This window comes from Silurus meridionalis, chromosome 15 (genome assembly GCF_014805685.1).
Source record: "Silurus meridionalis isolate SWU-2019-XX chromosome 15, ASM1480568v1, whole genome shotgun sequence".
In the NCBI taxonomy this organism is placed as follows: domain Eukaryota; kingdom Metazoa; phylum Chordata; class Actinopteri; order Siluriformes; family Siluridae; genus Silurus; species Silurus meridionalis.
In genome coordinates this window covers 1867501-1887500 of record NC_060898.1, presented here as the reverse complement: position 1 = coordinate 1887500, position 20000 = coordinate 1867501, and the positions used below count along the sequence as shown (strand labels likewise).

Below are 20000 nucleotides of genomic sequence, written 5' to 3'. Positions count from 1 at the left end.
TTACATATCAACATATCAACAAAAGCTCTGTTTGAACAAACTGCTGTTCACATGCTTCTGTTGAACCAAAAGTTTACATCCAGACAAATGTTTTTGCACAACCTTCATACAGTAAATGGACAATCCTTCTGTACTGGTTGGTGCTACTGGGTTACTGTTTGTCCTTGTCTCATGTTGTTTATTGTCTTTTTCTTCTCTCTTTTTGCACTAAATGTTGCACATGTGCACTTTGTGTTGTTGGTTTAGAGTTGTGTGTATTTTTGTGTTCATTGTGTTGATGTATATTGTATCCTGGAGCACCTGCACTGTATATGGTTGAAAATCCCCTCCTCCAACGTACTGCGTCATGACGTCATTGCGTGCGTTGCGCAATCACGTCCGGTGCGTCAGTCTGCGGCGCAGGGATCAGCTGACGGCTCTGGGGCTTGTAGAGGGCAAAACTGCTCCAGGCTCGAAGTGAGAATAACAAGCGGTTTTGTTATAATTAAACCCCGAACTCCTGCCACCAGGACCATGTTCCAGTGAGGTTTTTGAAGGGTGAGTTGAAACGCTCCGAATTTATTATAACGACATCATCATCATAATAACAGTCATCATATAGAGGGGGCGCGTGGACCCGGAAGCTGCGACATTGCATGAATATTGGGGTTCGGTGTAAATGCAAGTCTCCATGGCGACGGAGGAAAAGCCTCGGGATGACTCGTGTTGTGGAAATGAGAGGTGATGTTTTATAAAATCGTGTGTTTTTGGGAGATTGAGTGAGAATGAAAGGCTAGGAATGGCTAGCTTAGCTTAGCTTGGTGATCAGCAGCAGCCTGATGACTCACTGACTCATCAATACAGTGTAGTAATAATGATTGTGTTGAAACCTGGGGCAGTACACACTTTTTCACCCTGAGATCACCTCCTGCATCTTCATCCATGGCTGTGTTGGGATTCAGCGTCAGTGTTTTGGCCCTCCTGGACACAGGCTGTGTGTGTGTGTGTGTGTGTGTGTGTGTGTGTGTGTGTGTGTGTGAGAGAGAGAGAGAGCTGGAATAATGGTCAGATCTTCAGAAGATGCACTGAGCTCTAATTCAGCAGTACACACATGGACCATGCTGTTCACTGTGCACGAGGTTCTGTTATATAATGCTGAAGGACTGCAGGATTGTAGAACATGCCGAGCTTCAAATATGAGATCTGTTTGAAAAGAGGTGTGGAGGTGCAGCAGATCAACATCCTGGACCTTCTAATTTCTCCTTTCTTTCTTTCTTTCTTTCTTTCTTTCTTTCTTTCTTTCTTTCTTTCTTCTTTCTTTCTTGCTTCCTTCTTTATTGCATGCTTTATTTTTCTTTATTGTTGGCTTATTGTTTTCTTTCTTTCTTTCTTTCTTTCTTTCTTTCTTTCTTTCTTGCTTCTTTCTTTTCTTGTAGCTTTCTTTCTTTCTTTCTCTTTGTTTCTTTCTTGGTCTTTCTTGCTTCCTTCTTTATTGCATGCTTTATTTTTCTTTATTGTTGGCTTATTGTTTTCTTTCTTTCTTTTCTTTCTTTCTTTCTTTCTTTCTTACTTTCTTTCTTGGTCTTTCTTTCTTGCTTCTTTCTTTTCTTGTAGCTCTCTTTCTATCTTTCTTTCTTGCTTTCTGTCTTTCTCTAAAGAAAAGTATTTTTTCTCTTTCCTTAAAAGGTGTATTGTTTTTGCACTTTTCTGCACTTGATGTGATTTTAGTGGATGGAGGTGAGATGAGGTGAGGTGAGGAGGTCTGGCGTTTAGCAGTGTTCCAGTGTATCATGTTCAGTAGATTTGGAGCTCTATAGCAGGAGATCTTCCACTCAAACCCATGGAAAGCAGATATTCATGGAGCTGGATTTGTGCACAGTGGCATTGTCATGCTGGAACATGTTTGAGTCTCCGAGTTTAAAGGGAAATTTCAAATTGTGCGCCTCCAAGTGTGTGTGAAATCTTTGAGTAGGACCATGTATGGGCGGAAAGGTCGGGTGTCCCAATATTTTTGGGTGCTTTTCACGTAATTGTTTACTTTGTGACGTTTCACATTAGTCTGAGTCTGTGCTCAGGTTTAATTATAGAGTTTTATTTTTTTCCACTATGGTCCAGATGTGATCATTACCACACACACAACACACAAACATTTGACTCCTCCCTGGTGATTTATTTTTTGCCCTACAGTGACCTCACTAGATGATTTATTTGTGATAAATATATTGAATGTTTTCTTTCTATCTGTTTTTCTTGGCTCGTTCCTGTTCCCCACCCGGAAGTGTTTTCTGCTGTGAGTGGAGCGAGAGTTTGAACTGATTTGTGTAAGTGCTGTTAGACGAGATCATCAGTATGTGATCAATCAGGCGCTTGTTCAGCACGTAGGAGGTTCTGACTCGGTGCTGATTCTCCTGGTATATCTTCTAGCCAGTGAAGGTTCTATAATGTGTTTAGGATAAATGTCAGCTACAATGGAGCAGGCACCAGGAGTGGAGTGTGAGGTCCTGCTGTGAATCCCCAGGGTTATCCGAAGGGGAAGTGATAGAAGGAAGTAGATTCAAAACTCAACAGTACAAAGTGAGAAAATAAAACCAGTACATTACTGAAATCCCCATATTACTGAAACCAGTACATTACTGAAACCAGTACATTACTGAAACCCCTATACTACTGAAACACCTGTACAATACTGAAACCCCTATACTACTGAAACCCCTATACTACTGAAACACCTGTACAATACTGAAACCCTGTACAATACTGAAATCCCATATTACTGAAACCAGTGCATTACTGAAACCAGTACAATACTGAAACCCTGTACTACTGGAGCACCTGCACTGTATATGGTTGAAAATCCCCTTCCCCTCCAACGTACTGCGTCATGACGTCATTGCGTGCGTTGCGCAATCACGTCCGGTGCGTCAGTCTGCGGCGCAGGGATCAGCTGACGGCTCTGGGGCTTGTAGAGGGCAAAACTGCTCCAGGCTCGAAGTGAGAATAACAAGCGGTTTTGTTATAATTAAACCCCGAACTCCTGCCACCAGGACCATGTTCCAGTGAGGTTTTTGAAGGGTGAGTTGAAACGCTCCGAATTTATTATAACGACATCATCATCATAATAACAGTCATCATATAGAGGGCGCGTGGACCCGAAGCTGCGACATTGCATGAATATTGGGGTTCGGTGTAAATGCAAGTCTCCATGGCGACGGAGGAAAAGCCTCGGGATGACTCGTGTTGTGGAAATGAGAGGTGATGTTTTATAAAATCGTGTGTTTTTGGGAGATTGAGTGAGAATGAAAGGCTAGGAATGGCTAGCTTAGCTTAGCTTGGTGATCAGCAGCAGCCTGATGACTCACTGACTCATCAATACAGTGTAGTAATAATGATTGTGTTGAAACCTGGGGCAGTACACACTTTTTCACCCTGAGATCACCTCCTGCATCTTCATCCATGGCTGTGTTGGGATTCAGCGTCAGTGTTTTGGCCCTCCTGGACACAGGCTGTGTGTGTGTGTGAGAGAGAGAGCTGGAATAATGGTCAGATCTTCAGAAGATGCACTGAGCTCTAATTCAGCAGTACACACATGGACCATGCTGTTCACTGTGCACGAGGTTCTGTTATATAATGCTGAAGGACTGCAGGATTGTAGAACATGCCGAGCTTCAAATATGAGATCTGTTTGAAAAGAGGTGTGGAGGTGCAGCAGATCAACATCCTGGACCTTCTAATTTCTCCTTTCTTTCTTTCTTGCTTCCTTCTTTATTGCATGCTTTATTTTTCTTTATTGTTGGCTTAATGTTTTCTTTCTATCTGTTTTTCTTGGCTCGTTCCTGTTCCCCACCCGGAAGTGTTTTCTGCTGTGAGTGGAGCGAGAGTTTGAACTGATTTGTGTAAGTGCTGTTAGACGAGATCATCAGTATGTGATCAATCAGGCGCTTGTTCAGCACGTAGGAGGTTCTGACTCGGTGCTGATTCTCCTGGTATATCTTCTAGCCAGTGAAGGTTCTATAATGTGTTTAGGATAAATGTCAGCTACAATGGAGCAGGCACCAGGAGTGGAGTGTGAGGTCCTGCTGTGAATCCCCAGGGTTATCCGAAGGGGAAGTGATAGAAGGAAGTAGATTCAAAACTCAACAGTACAAAGTGAGAAAATAAAACCAGTACATTACTGAAATCCCCATATTACTGAAACCAGTACATTACTGAAACCAGTACATTACTGAAACCCCTACTACTGAAACACCTGTACAATACTGAAACCCCTATACTACTGAAACCCCTATACTACTGAAACACCTGTACAATACTGAAACCCCTATACTACTGAAACCAGTACATTACTGAAACCAGTACATTACTGAAACCCCTATACTATTGAAACCCCTATACTACTGAAACACCTGTACAATACTGAAACCCCTGTACTACTGAAACACCTGTACAATACTGAAACCCCTATACTACTGAAACACCTGTACAATACTGAAACCCTGTACTACTGGAGCACCTGTACAATACTGAAACCCCTATACTACTGAAACCCTGTACAATACTGAAACCCCTATACTACTGAAACACCTGTACAATACTGAAACCCCATACTACTGAAACACCTGTACAATACTGAAACCCCTATACTACTGAAACCCTGTACTACTGAAATCCTGTACTACTGAAACCCCTACTACTGAAACCAGTACAGTACTGAAACCCCTATACTACTGAAACCAGTACATTACTGAAACCAGTACAGTACTGAAACCCTTATACTACTGAAACTCCTATACTACTGAAACCAGTACAATACTGAAACCCCTGTACTACTGAAACTCCTATTCTACTGAAATCCCTGTACTACTGAAATCCCTGTACTACTAAAATCCCTGTACTACTGAAACCAGTACACTACTGAAACCCCTATACTACTGAAACCAGTACAATACTGAAATCCCCTTTACCACTGAATCCCCTAAACTACTGAAATCCCTAAACTACTGAAATCCCTATACTACTGAAACCAGTACACTACTGAAACCCCTATACTACTGAAACCCCTATACTACTGAAACTCCTGTACCAAAACTCTTGCACTACTCAAACTATTTCACTGCTCATGCTGTAATCATATTGCTACTATTTAAAAAGTCCAGACGCAGAAGTTTGGAGATTAAACCTAAGCACTCTGTAGAGCTCGTACCCAAGGCATTGCTCTCAGTGTGATTACAGTCTTTCTTTTTCTGTTTCCCAGAATCCCACGCTTCACACCTCCTTGTGTTGCGTGAGTGCAGGTCTGCATGGTGCAGCTGCTACTGACACGTTTCTGTTCTTTTCTAAACGTTTGGGAGTGTTTTATCCACAGTGCAGCATGGAAGCGCTCTGTACCTCTGCTTATAGGAAGCATGGGGTTTTGAAGTGGAGGTTAAAGAGATGTGTGTGCAGCATTGTGCAGCATTGTGCAGCATTGTGCAGCATTGTGCAGCATTGTGCAGCATTGTGCAGCATTGTGCAGCAGTGTGCAGCAGTGTGCAGCAGTGTGCAGCAGTGTGCAGCAGTGCAGCAGTGTGCAGCAGTGTGCAGCAGTGTGCAGTGTTGATTATATGTTACATTCCCCCCTCTCTAAAAGTATTGTAACAACAAAGCAATTGTTCTTTCCTTTTTTTGTATTTGCTTCTTTCTGTCTTTCTTTTTTTCACTCCATCACATCATGATTTATATACACATGATTTATGTGTGAAACACACATACTTTACGGCCAAAAATATTGTGGACACCTAACCATAATATTGGTGTGCCCTTTATTATTTCTTTAAACATCCCATTCCACATTTAGTCCCCATTTTCTCTTATAATAAGCTCCACTCTTCTGGAAGATGTTCCACTAGATTTTTAGGGGATTTATAGAGATTCATTCAGCCACAAGAGTGTTAGAAAAGGCCTGGGGGGCAGTTAGTGTTCACAGTCATCATGCTCAATAGAGTTGGAGTTCCACAGCAGGAGATATTAAACTCCAACCCATGGAATCAGCAGATCATCATGGAGCTGGCTTTGTGCACAGAGGCATTGTCATGCTGGAACAGGTTTGGGTGCCTCCAACTTTGTGGCAACAGTTTGGTGAAGAACCACATAAAAGCTGGAAGAGTTGGGTGCCAATACTTTTGGACTAAACAGCTAATGAAATCAACTGTAGCTCAGGGTGCACACACAGTCTCATTATACTGACCTGTGTGTGTGTGTGTGTGTGTGTGTGTGTGTGTGTGTGTGTGTGTGTGTGTGTGTGTGAGAGATCATGATCGATTTGTCAGAAAGCTACAGATAGATCTGCTCCCACTCGTCCGGTTCAGTATCGTGCCGCTCGGTTCTCGTGACGGATTCATGCTTTCAGTTTAGGACATTGTTGAAGAAGCAGGAATGGAGAACTCTAAGGTCAGGGTGAAGCTGGCTCCGCTAGTGAGGTTTAGATTCTTGTTTCGGAAACTCCACGAGAAGTTTTCCATGAAACGTCAGAAGCTCGTAAGGTGGAGATTTTCCTTCTTTCTCTTATGGTTGATTTCTCGCAAGAGATCTCTATGTTGCTCTCGTTTGTGTCAGGTTATTCCTTCTTTCTTTCTTTCTTGCTTGCGTGCTTGCTTTCATACTTTCTTGTTCTTTTTTTATTTTTTTGCTTTCTTCTTTTTCCTCAAAAGAGCGTATTGTTTTTTCGCACCATTCTTCAGTAGTTCATAACTGTTTTAACTGATTGTGGTTCATGAGGAAGTTCTCACGGTCAGAGTTGCTGAGATCCTGATGATCCTTCTATGTGCAGATTTGGATGCTCCGTGCTGCTGCCTCTGTTGCTGCTGCTGCCACATGTTTGGTTGATCAGCTGAACGCATCATTGGAAGTCTGAAGCGATAATTAAGAGTGATGTGTTAATATTGGTGAGGCAGTGTGGGGAATGGGCGGAGGGGGGATGTTACAGCGGGGAGAATTGACGTCCGAGCCCAGTGTTCATGCCTCATTGCTTTCGCGACTGCGCCAATGATTTTGCTGATCTATTTTTTGCACTTCAGCCTAATGAATTTCAGTGGATTTTAGAGGATGGGTGTGTCTATAAAAGCCAGCGGGGGAATTAATGATTGCCTTCTCTCATTTCTCTCTCTGTCTCTCTCTTTATTTCATTATAATATGGACCAGCTTCAAAATGATGCTCTATACTGAGTTTTTAGCATCTGATCCTCCGTCTGTATCATCTATTGGAATAGTTGAACAGTGTAGCATTTGTTTAAAGGATGTGATTCTGATTGGTCAGTGGGTCGTTTTTCCTGATATCTTATTGGCTGTGTTGAATTATAGTATTTTTGATTATAATTTATGGGGACGTTTTCTTTGAGATTTTTAAACTGCTGTAGTATCAGAGGAATAAAACACTCAAGGACATGTTTCATCACATTAGGGTTTTATGCCTTACACACAGTATATGGCCAAAAGTAAGGGGACACCTGTCTTTTTCCACCCAGATGTTTTCCCTTCACTTGAGCTGGAGACCCAAATCTGTTCATGCGTGCCAATGTCCCTGCGCACATTTGATAATGCAGCTCCTTGAAAATATGCTAAACATGTGGTTGGAGTGGAAGATCTGCTATAGATACACACTTGTCGCTGAATGAAACCTTACAAATCTCTGGAAAATGTAGTGAAACATCTTCCCAGAAGAGTGGAGCTTATTATAACAGGAACTTTAAGCTAGATGTGGAATGGGATGTTCAAAAATAATCACCAATACCAAATGTGTAGTTTGGTCCACAAACATTTCCATATAGTGTCACACAAAACACCAGCATACTTTATTTATTTCTCTTTATTTTCCATCACAGTTTGCAGGAGAAAATGTCAGGAAACAGTCTGGTATTACCCATAGTGCTGTGGGGCCGCAATGCTCCCACACACTGCATCTCCAGCCTGCTGGTGATGGATGACCTGGCCACCATCATCAGCGGCTGCCATGACGGGCAGATCTGCATCTGGGACCTGACCCCTGAACTTGAGGTGAGATTGCACTGGTCCTAAGCCTCTCTCTCTCTCTCTCTCTCTCTCTCTCTCTCTCTCTCTCTCTCTCTCTCTCTTTCTCACTCTCACTCTCGTGTTGTGGATTGTATATGATATCACCTTTTCACCTTTGATGTCCGGCTCATGATGTTATTGTGGCTGTGCAGATTAACCCTCGCGCTCTGCTGTTTGGACACAGCACCTCCGTCACCTGTCTGTCCAAGGCCAGTGCGAGCAGCGATAAGCAGTACATGGTCAGCACCTCGGAGAGCGGGTGGGTACACAGACGCTGTTATACACACAAAGTGGTCTGATAGAATCGGTGTGTGTTGTGTGAATTTGTTATGCTCTTAAATGAAACACTGTGGCTTTAACACTGTTCCTCTGGGAGCATCGTGCAAATGGTATGTCCAAGACAAATCAGTGTGAAGAATCACTTGTGAAGCGGAGTGTCCATGCAATACTTCAGGAGGTGTGATTTGTTTTGTGCGTGTGTTTGTATTTTTTTGTCTGTAGAGAGATGTGTCTATGGGATGTAAATGATGGTCGCTGCATTGAGTTCACTAAGCTGGCCTGTGCTCACACGGGTATACAGGTAACACATCACTACACTTTTATCCTCAATACACTATACTACACTAAATGTCCTCTGAGATCACTACACTACACTACTTTTAAGCTCATTATACTACACTATCACTACTTCTAAGCTCACAGCTCACTATCCTACACTACACTACTTCTAAACTCACTATACTACACTACACTAGCACTGAGCTCACTATCCTACACTAGCCTACACTACACCACACTACACTACTTCTAAACTCACTATACTACACTACACTACACTAATTCTAAACTCACTATACTACATTACACTAGCACTAAGCTCACTATACTACACTACACTACTTTTAAACTCACTATACTACACTACACTACACTACACTACTCCTAAACTCACTATCCTGCACTACACTACACTTCTTCTAAGCTCACTATCCTACACTACACTAGCACTGAGCTCACTATACTACACTACACTACTTCTAAACACACTACACTACACTACACTAATTCTAAACTCACTATACTACATTACACTAGCACTGAGCTCACTATCCTACACTACACTACTTCTAAACTCACTATACTACACTACACTACACTACACTACACCTAAACTCACTACACTACTTCTGAGCTCACTATCCTACACCACACCACACACTACACTACACCACACTACACTACACTACACTACACTACACTATTTCTGAGCTCTCTATCCTACACTACACTACACTACACTACACTTCTTCTAAGCTCACTATACTACACTACACTAGCACTGAGCTCACTATACCACACCACACCACCACACCACACCACACCACACCACACTACACTTCTAAGCTCACTATACTACACTACACTAGCACTGAGCTCACTACACTACACTACACTACACTACACTACACTACACTACACTACACTACACTCCTTCTAAGCTCACTATACTACACTACACTAGCACTGAGCTCACTATCCTACACTATTCTAACCCCCGTTCTCCGTCTTTACACAGTTTTACCAGTTCACCATCGGGACCCAGCGTGAGGGTCGTCTCCTGTGTCACGGTCACTACCCGGAGATCCTCGTGGTGGACGCCACCAGCCTGGAGGTCCTTTACTCTCTGGTGTCCAAAATATCGCCTGACTGGATCAGCTCAATGAGCATCATTCGCTCCCATCGCACCCAGGGTACGGACTGCTGGGCCTCACACATCCAACGCTTCAGTACTCTTCTGATTGATGTGTGGGTATCTGGTTAATAAAAAAAAGTGTGTGTGTGTTGCAGAAGACACAGTGGTAGCAGTGTCTGTGACTGGAATTCTGAAAGTGTGGATCATCACAGCAGAAGTGAGCCGAATGCAGGTATACGCTCCGACACAATCAATTAAAAGTACCCCAGTTTTTCCATATATCTTAATTGTTTGTGTGTGTGTGTGTGTGTGTGTGTGTATGTCAGGATCTGGACCCTGTCTTCGAGGAGGAGTCCAAGCCGATCTACTGCCAGAGCTGCCAGAGTATTTCATTCTGCACCTTCACGCAGCTGTCTCTGCTCGTCGTCTGCTCCAAATACTGGAGGGTCAGAAACCATGTCGTGGTGCATATATCTGAACTGTAGGACACTTATTGGCTAGTGTTTTGAGTGTGTGTGTGTGTGGTAGGTTTTTGATGCAGGAGATTTCTCGCTCCTGTGCTCCGTGCCCAGCGAGAGCGGGCAGGCGTGGACAGGAGGAGAGTTCATTGCCGCCGATAAGGTTATAATCTGGACCGAAGACGGTTGCAGCTACATCTACAAACTTCCAGCCAGGTAACTGAACTGGAGGTGTGTGTGTGTGTGCGCATGTGTGTGTTTGTGTGGTGCATCTGGAAAAAGTTTTCACAGAGCTTTAGTTTTTCCACATTTTGTTGTTACAGCTTTATTTTAAAATAGATTAAATTCATTATTTTCTTCAAAATTCATACATTGCTGCATTCATCTTTTCCTTGATCCTGACCAGTCTCCCAGTTCCTGCTTCTAAAAAACATCCCCACAAGCTGCCACCACCATGCTTCACTGTAGGGATGGTATTGGCCAAGTTATGAGCGGTGCCTGGTTTCCTCCAGACGTGATGCTTGGCATTCACGCCAAATGGTTTTATCTTTGTTTCTCATGGTCTGAGAGTCTTTCAGGTGCCTTTTGGCAAACTCCAGGCAGGCTGTCATGTGCCTTTCACTGAGAGGTGGACTCCAATCAAGTTGTAGAAACATCTCAAGGATGTTCAGTGGAAACAGGATGCACCTGAGCTCAATTTTGAGTGTCATGGCAAAGGCTGTGGAGACATAAATACATGATGTTTTTTGTTTATTAATTTGAATAAATTTGCAAGATTTCAAACAAACTTCTTTTACATTGTCATTGTTGGTTTTGTTTGTAGAACTTTGAGGAAAATAATGAATTAAATCCATTTTGGAATAAAGCTGTAACAACAAAATGTGGAAAAGGTGAAGCTATTAGCAGTGTCATTTCAGATGTAATTAATGCAAATGGTGATGTGTTTTTAATGACAGCTTACCTGAAATTCTATCCTATTCCTAAAATAAGCAATATTGTAATATATGGCCTTGTTTACAGTATCAGAACATACCGTATTGTGATAAGTATAGTATCGCTAGATACTTTCGCATTGGCTTATTATAAACTGTATATAAAGGTGTAATGTCAATATGAATTAGAAAGCTAATGGTGTGTGTGTGTGTGTGTGTGTGTGTGTCCATTGTGTATGTGTGCCTTAGCTGTCTGCCAGCCAGTGAGCACTTCCGCAGTGATGTCGGGAAAACGGCAGAAGGTTCTATCCCTCCTCTGGTGTACAGCATCGCAAACCGTGCAGACAAACAGGTCAGACACACACACACACACACACACACACACATGTGAGCGCAAAACTTAAATGTTCCATATTATTTGTTGCATTTGTGTGATTTCTTTCATTAATTTTGTCGTTTTTAGTTTTCGTGGCGTGTCTGCGCATTTGTATGTTGTGTGTATTACCGTGTTAATGTTCTCTGCTCATATTTTGGTGTTTGTGTGTTGTCGGCCGACTGCTCTCCCTTTCCTCCGGCTCGCCTGCAGCTGGAGGAGGAGTGCGAGGGGCAGTGTGTTATCGTGTGTATCCCCGACAGCGCATCCGGTCCGGAGCTCTACACTCCTGAGCTGCTGTACCTCCAGCGGCCTCTAGAGGCACCAGTAAGAACCTCAGACAGCTGGATGCAGGCGCACCGCATTTAGGGCATCTAAGGGTCGCTCATTCTCTCTGTGTGTAGGTGTGTGTGTGTGAAAGAGAGAGATTCCATGGGCATCCACTCACTCATTCACTTGGTAAGTGTCCTAGCGCTGGATAGTTCCGATCTCGCGATATCTTCTGTGCAGCACCTGCACCATGAATTGGAGTTCCAAATTGGTCTCGATATTTCACCTGTGAATTTGATTGGATGTCCAGAAAGAGCTGCCCTGCGGTGCGCCGGCCTCCGCTTTGCTGCCTGGTAGTCAGTATCCTTCACTCACTCTGATTCGCCCGATCTCATGCTCCTCCCACTAGAACTGACCAATCACTGACTTCCTTCATCTGACTTCACCTGGTGAAGATGCATGCAAAGTCCCCAAGCTTGTTCAGACTGAGAAAAAGCTAAGATTCTAGGTAGTTGGTTAAATGAAATAAAAATGAATTTAACATATGAATATCTAAAAAGCGTTTAGAGATGACTCTAGAACTTCCGAAGAGCATCTGCATTTTCTGGACTCTCTGACACCGCAAAAAATGGAAATGGCAGAATGTTGCTGTTCAGAAAATTTCATACCAGGAAACTCCTTTTCGTTGAGAGTTTCATAAGACCACAGTCTCAGCCTTCAGATCCCCGCTAATGGTATACAGAGCATCTGATATTTGTTTTGCACTTTTCTGGCCACAAGCTTCCGAATCCAATTTTGTCCTCAGCATTGCTCTGGACACTGGCTCTAGAACGTTATTAAAGAGCTTCGTGTTTGCATGAAGGAGCTACAGGTTTTTCAATGATCCATGCAGATCATTGTGTAGATCATCGGTTGCTTTTCAGACCCGTCAGTCCGAAACGGTCTTTTCATTAAAGTAGGCGGTGCTTAGCGAACGTTACACGTGAAACGTTACGAGCTAGAGATCTAGTCTAGATTTTTGCATTTAATTCAGGAAATTCTTGAATCCGAAACATGTGTTTTCTTGCGCCAAACAAATAGAATTTCAGAGATGGTACGTGTTATAGTCGGAAAACCACAGTAAGCAGATTTATTGAGGGGAAAAAAAACACGGCTAGACGTGAGTATTGTACCAGGGATGGAGATGGGCACTAATACTCCTCAGGGGTCACTTCCTCCTTTCCTTTTTGTTTTTGGTTCTTTTATATAGCACTATAACGGTATTTTGTGTGTGTGTGTGTGTGTGTGTGTGTGTGTGTGTGTGTGTGTGTGTGTTTTAACTCGTTGGTGGAACTTTGCACTGTACTCAAGGCCCTACAGAATGCCTTGAGGCTCCTCCATGATAGAAAGCAGAAGCTTTCGCTCTCATATCCAACCACGTCATCCACAAACACACACTCAGTAAGGAATAAAACACGAGTGGGGGTGCTGTTCTACGGTATGAAACACAGGGGGGTGGGTAGGGGGCAGGGGCTTCCTGTTACCAACCCTCTGAATTAGATTATAATTGTTTTAACAGCATACCAAGGTGTGTTTGATTCCTCTTATACCACAGCAGTTACAACACACATTTATGGATTATAATATTACATGCTAGAGTTTTTATCCGTTTCTAGTTACATTTGTTATCAACAGCTATAAACGCTCATTCCCACACCATTTATTTGACAAAAAAAACTCGCAAGCTTCTCACGTGAACATGAGAAACTTGAAGACTTTCTGATGGCTGGGGGTGAAGCCCTGACACTGGAGACGTCTTTCAAAGAAATTAGACGTCTGCTTTGAGAAAACGCAGTCACCGAATCAAAGCTTTTCTTTCTCCTTGTGTAAGTGGTTACCATAGACACGGTAGCGTATTTGAGCTAGCGCATGTTCTGAGCTAGAGGCCGCTCTTGTACTGTATAACGCAACCTGGAAAAACGACTGTATGGATTTTTGCGGATAGATGATAGTTTCAGCAATCCGCTATCGGTGCAGATCAATCGGCAAAGCTGATGAAATCTAACGACCTCTAGCAATCAGCGTTCCAATTGATCATGCTAATAAGTTTGAGGTGAGCTCTATAGCAGGAGATCTTCCAATCCATTCCATGTAAACTTTTTGTAGACTTTGGCATGCTGGAACAGGTTTGGGTCTCTTAGTTTTTTCAGTAAAGGGAAAATTTCATGCTACAGTTTTCCAGAGACGTCATATACTATTGCGTGTCTCCAACTTTGCGCTAACAGTTTGAGGAAGAACCACATCTGTGTGGAATCATCGGGTGTCCCAATACTTTTGACCATACCGTGTGGTAATCAACACCTTCTGACCAATCAGGATGAAGAATTCATCAGCACTGTGGTATAAACTGTAACATCACACTGTATAAAAGTCCTGAGAGACACACACATCGTGATAGTTTCTTCTTATTGACAGGAAGTGCATCTGACTCCCTCTGCTGTTCCCATGGTAACCAGCACACCTGTAACACCATACAGTTAAAATGGCTGATGCTTATATTTCCACAATATTAAAGAAACCCTTCACTAACCTAGTGACCGGCCCCACACGTGACCCTGCATGAGCTGGAAATGCCTTGACGAGCCGAGTGTTTATAATGCTGTTATAACTCCTATATCACCTACGCTGGGACTCAGGATGTAGCGTCCGCTGCTCCACTTCCTCCCCACACACTGTCCCCAGGTTTCCTCCCAAACGCGTGGTGTGATGTGTGTAGTGTGGCCTGCATTCCACCCAGAAGAGTGCTGCTTGCTGTGCTGTGAAAGAAAAAGGCTTTAGGAAACCTAATTGTGTGTGTGTGTGTGTGTGTGTGTGTGTGTGTGTGTGTTACAGTTACTAATCTGTCCTCCGGTGACACGCTTCTTTTACGGCCGTAGAGAGCCGTTCCATAAGCTGCTGGTTCAGGGCGACTCTGCAGGCAGGCTGACGCTGTGGAGCATCCCGGACACTTCACCACTGCAGCCGCTGTCTTCAGCTGCGGGTACACAACTCTACTTACCTCTACACAACTCTACTTACCTCTACACATCTCTACATAACTCTACTTACCTTTACACACCCCACACACAACTCTACACAGCTTTACACAACTCTACTTACCTTCACACACCTCTACACAGCTCTATACAACTCTACTTACCTCTACACACCCCACACACAACTCTACACAACTCCACTTACCTTTACACACCCCACACACAACTCTACACAGCTTTACACAACTCTACTTACCTTCACACACCTCTACACAGCTCTATACAACTCTACTTACCTCAACACACCTCAACACAACTCTATTTACCTTTACACACCTCTACATATTTCTACGCAGCTCTACACAACTCTACTTGCCTTTATACACCTCCACTGAGCTCTACACAACTCTGCTTAGGATTCCACATCTTCACTCACATCTCTGCAAAACATAACTTTCAATTACACAAGTTATATATATATATATATATATATATATATATATATATATATATATATATATATATATATATATACACACAGTGACTGCAGAAGGGGAAAAAACTGAATTCTATATACAAATTTTCTATACATTTATTTGGATCTTTTTGTGTAACAGAAAAAAAACTATGTAATGTCTCCCTCTGGTGTTTATGTTGAGAACTTTACCTAAAAAAACCCAGGAAATTTAATCCCCCTGGTGGCAGGATAGGGCATGACAAACAAGGCCACCAGCACTGAAACCATAGTCCTTATTCTCCACACAGAGCTGCAGGTTTCCTCCACGATCTGCCTGCAGGAGGCGTTCGATAAACTCACTCCACTCCCCGCGGGCATCATTGACCAGCTGAGCGTGCTGCCCGGCGCCGAGGAGCCCATCAAGGTGACGGCGAGCGTGTACATCCCGTCACAGGGACGCCTGGTATGCGGAAGGGAAGACGGCAGCATCGTCCTGGTCCCCGCCACGCAGACCGCCATTGTCCAGCTGCTGCAGGGAGAACACATGCTGCGCAGAGGTGAGACGCTGAGGGAAAGTTCCAGAAAAATCCACAGTGATATTTTACCAGACGAACCCAGACGACCTCACTGAGAAACCCAGAGAACAAGCAGTCACATATTTCAATCTTTTTTCTTTTTTTTACTCTATTTCTCTATCTGTTTGTCTTTTTATTTCTGTCTGTCTCTGTTCCTTTTATTGTCTGTCTCTACTTGATTGTCTGTCTCTTCTTTTCTCTTTCTGTCTCTCTCTTTGTCCATCTGTCTCTTTTTTTCCCCGTCTGTCTCTCTGTCTCTCTTTCTATTTGTTTTTCTGACTGTCTGTCTGTTTTTTGTCTCTGTCTTTTTGCATCTGTCTGTCTGACTTTCTTTTATTGTCTTTGCCCCTCTCTCTCTCTCTCTGTTTGTGTTCATCTTTGTCTGTTTTCTTTGTTTGTATGTTTCTATCTCCTTTTGTCCCTTGAGTCTTTGTTTCTTCTTTTAATACTTTCTTTCTTTTCATGTCCTGATTTTTATCACTCTATTTTATTCTCTATCTGATATCCTCCTCTTCTTTCACTTTGTCATTTTTATCTTCATTCTATCATTTTTTTTTTTTTTTTTTTTTTTTTTTTTTTTTTTTTTTTTTTTTTTTTTTTTACTCTATTTCTCTATCTGTTTGTCTTTTTATTTCTGTCTGTCTCTCTGTTCCTTTTATTGTCTGTCTCTACTTGATTGTCTGTCTCTTCTTTTCTCTTTCTGTCTCTCTCTTTGTCCATCTGTCTCTTTTTTCCCGTCTGTCTCTCTGTCTCTCTTTCTATTTGTTTTTCTGACTGTCTGTCTGTTTTTTGTCTCTGTCTTTTTGCATCTGTCTGTCTGACTTTCTTTTATTGTCTTTGCCCCTCTCTCTCTCTCTCTCTCTCTCTGTTTGTGTTCATCTTTGTCTGTTTTCTTTGTTTGTATGTTTCTATCTCCCTTTTGTCCCTTGAGTCTTTGTTTCTTCTTTTAATACTTTCTTTCTTTTCATGTCCTGATTTTTATCACTCTATTTTATTCTCTATCTGATATCCTCCTCTTCTTTCACTTTGTCATTTTTATCTTCATTCTATCATTTTTTTTTTTTTTATTCTTTTTTTCCTTTCATTTAACTATTCGATCATTACTATTTTTCTCCTTCTCTTTCTGAAGTGTCTCTCTCTCTCTCTCTCTCTCTCTCTCTCTCTCTCTCTGTCCCTCATGTCTCCTCAGGCTGGCCCCCACACCGCACCCTGAGAGGACACAGGAACAAGGTGACGTGTCTGCTGTACCCCCACCAGGTGTCCCCGCGCTACGACCAGCGCTCTCTGGTGTCGGGTGGCGTGGACTTCTCCGTCATCGTCTGGGACATCTTCACCGGCGAGATGAAGCACATCTTCTGCGTGCACGGAGGAGAGATCACGCAGCTCCTCGTCCCACCAGAGACCTGCAGCGTGAGTTCTCCTGCTCGACCTCTCATCACTCACACTGGAGACTCCTTCAAAATCCCACCAATCAGAATGGAGAACTGCATGCTGTTGTTTTTTTAAACAAAACAAATCCCCAAATTTAATATTTCATTCACAATTTTTTTGCCGTGATCTGATTGGTCGAAAAAGGTTTAGATCCCACCCCCTTTCTAAAGCAGCATATAATGCATGCAAATTTTTATTTGTTTTTTTTTTTCTCTCACACACACACACACACACACACACACACACACACACACACACACATAACGACTCAGTGTCATGTATTTCTGATTTACTGCGCGTCAATAATGTTGCTTAAGCACCAAAGCTTTTAATGATGCTACAAAGTGCTTCTCGATCTATAGCTTCCTGTTTGTAATTGTGTGTGTGTGTGTGTGTGTGTGTGTGTTTTATTGTTATACGCGCAAGTGATTTATAGAACAATACGATAAATCGGGCGATTCCCGAAGAATGGGCAGAAGTTTGGAAATTGAAACGGGTAGCGTTAGACTTTCGTAACCTTTAGCAACCGCTGTAAAGTCGTGGTGCGATGCGATGACGCGGACAGGATGACTTGTGTTGATGCGGTTGCCGCGGCGATGATGATGGACGGCGGACGGCGCGCGGACCGAAAGGCTGTTCATGTTCAAGGCTTCCTGAGGCTCTCCATCAACACTCAAGAACATTAACTGTCAACAAACAGCCTTGCTGCAATTTACAGTCTGCTGGCTTTCTTCCAAACACACACACACGCACGCACGCATGCAAACACACACACACACACACACACACACACACACACACACACACACACACACACACACACAATCAGAGTCTCTTTGTCAGAGATGAAGTGCTGTTATCATTTATTACTTATTTTTTTAAACCTAAGTTTCTTTTTCTTACTCTATTTTTAGATGATTGTGTGTGTGTGTGTGTGTGTGTGTGTGTGTGTTTGCTTGCTTTATTTCAAGGCTTTTCGTTTCAGATTTTGCTCAAGGATGGAGAGTGTCGAGGTTCAGTGCTGGTCGTTCGTCTTAGCGAGGTTTAGTGTATTGTGTTTTCTGGATAATATTTTACCTCAGGCAGAGGAGATTCTTATTCTGTTACCGCCGTGATTCAATTCAGTTGTAATAATAAATCGCTTTTGTGAACGTACATCCTCACAAAGCAGCTTTACATGTGTAAATGTGCCAATGATACGTAAAGAATAAGTCAGAGGAGGATTGACCGACATCTCTTCAACAAAAACTTCACCACTGTTCCTTCCTTTAAGCACTTTAGAGATGCTCTGACCCAGTCGTCTAGACGTCTCAATTTGTCAAATCCGCTCAAATCCTTAGGCTCACCCATTTTTCCTGCTTCTAAAATGTTCACTTGCTGCCTAATATTTCCCACCCACTAACAGATGCCATGATGAAGAGATTATCAGTGTTCGTCACTTCACCGCTTGAATGTTTTGTCTGATTGGTGTATAATAAATATAATGTAGCGCACTCCATGCAGCACGCAGTCTCGTGGCAAAACCTAACAGCACGTGGTGTCAGTGATTCGCCTCTAGAGGCCGCTCTCATAATGACAGCGGACCTTCTTAACCGCTCCAGCAACTGATGCCACCCGTAAAAACTATAGGTACGGATTTTTTGCTGGTAGATCCAACAATATATATCGGTGCAGACGAATCGGTCGACCTCCAATTCTAACCATAAGGTCGGAACTGTTATTGAGGAGTCCTGGCTAAAATGTCTGAATAATTGTATTTTTTTTTTTTACTTTAAATGTCAGATTTTTCTTGGAGACAGATTACAGATGCAGTAGTGTCTCAACATTGCTTTGCGGGAGGTAAATTTTAGTTGGAAAACAAGCGTCATCAAAACAAGCTATTTCGAGGGAGATGTACCTACTAGAACGAAAGACCTGATGGTGTTCGTACTGAGTGAATGAGCAGATTGACAGTTTAATCATGTTTTTTTTTTTTCTCGTGAACGTAGGTCTGGTTTCTAAATCTAAAAAATTGAATCAGTCAATAGCACCGGCTCCGACTACACCCGTCGCACAGAGTGTTTGCAAGTGATGGTGGACTGTTTCACCCCATTTTACCCCATGTCTTTTTGCCCCTGTGTGTCCGCAGATTCGGGTTCAGAACTGCGTGTGCTCCGTTGCGAGCGATCACTCAGTGGGTTTGCTGAGTCTCCGTGAGAGGAAGTGCATCATGCTCGCCTCGCGCCACCTCTTCCCAATCCAGGTGATAAAATGGCGCCCGTGTGACGATTACCTGGTGGTGGGCTGCTCCGACGGCTCGGTGTACGTCTGGCAGATGGACACAGGTGAGTCGTAAACTCAAGCGTTTGGTGTAAAGGTTAAAACCGCCGTCTGCTCGTGCAGACAGAAGTACAAGGTGATATGTATTTAAAGTGCATTTTGTGTGTGTGTGTGTGTGTGTGTGTGTGTGTGTGTGTGTGTGTCTCTAGAGAGAAGGTGTGCTATTAGGCATTGATTTTCCCCACTTTCTGTCACTCTCTTTATCCCCTCTCTTAAACGTCCCTCAGCAGCTCCTTCCTCCTTTACTGGCCATCGAGATACCGATGTTAAGTCATGATCTCTCTTTCTCTCCTTCCTGTTCAATATTTGATGGATGTTTGTGTTGTGCTCTGTCTGCCAGCCTGCCTTTGCTGACTCTCTTAAAACGGTGCTGAAATTTTAATCACGCTTGTCTTGGTGGATGAGAGCGCTGGGGATGCACTTAGTAAATCTCTCCTTAAACGCTCAACCCCTCCC

At 43.0% G+C, this 20000-nt stretch overlaps 1 protein-coding gene across 1 annotated transcript in view; it reads left to right on the top strand.

The window, feature by feature from the left end:
- The first annotated feature begins 3117 nt into the window (after positions 1-3117).
- LOC124397798 (WD repeat-containing protein 7) overlaps positions 3118-20000 on the top strand; it is a 96107-nt gene continuing 79224 nt past the window's right edge. The window contains 14 exon segments of the mRNA XM_046867586.1: positions 3118-3231; positions 7836-8007; positions 8175-8281; positions 8524-8602; positions 9599-9773; positions 9871-9947; positions 10042-10161; positions 10244-10389; positions 11355-11457; positions 11692-11805; positions 14620-14767; positions 15528-15776; positions 16984-17204; positions 19354-19549. Coding sequence (XP_046723542.1) covers positions 3170-3231; positions 7836-8007; positions 8175-8281; positions 8524-8602; positions 9599-9773; positions 9871-9947; positions 10042-10161; positions 10244-10389; positions 11355-11457; positions 11692-11805; positions 14620-14767; positions 15528-15776; positions 16984-17204; positions 19354-19549 — 1969 coding nt within the window. The 5' untranslated portion in view covers positions 3118-3169.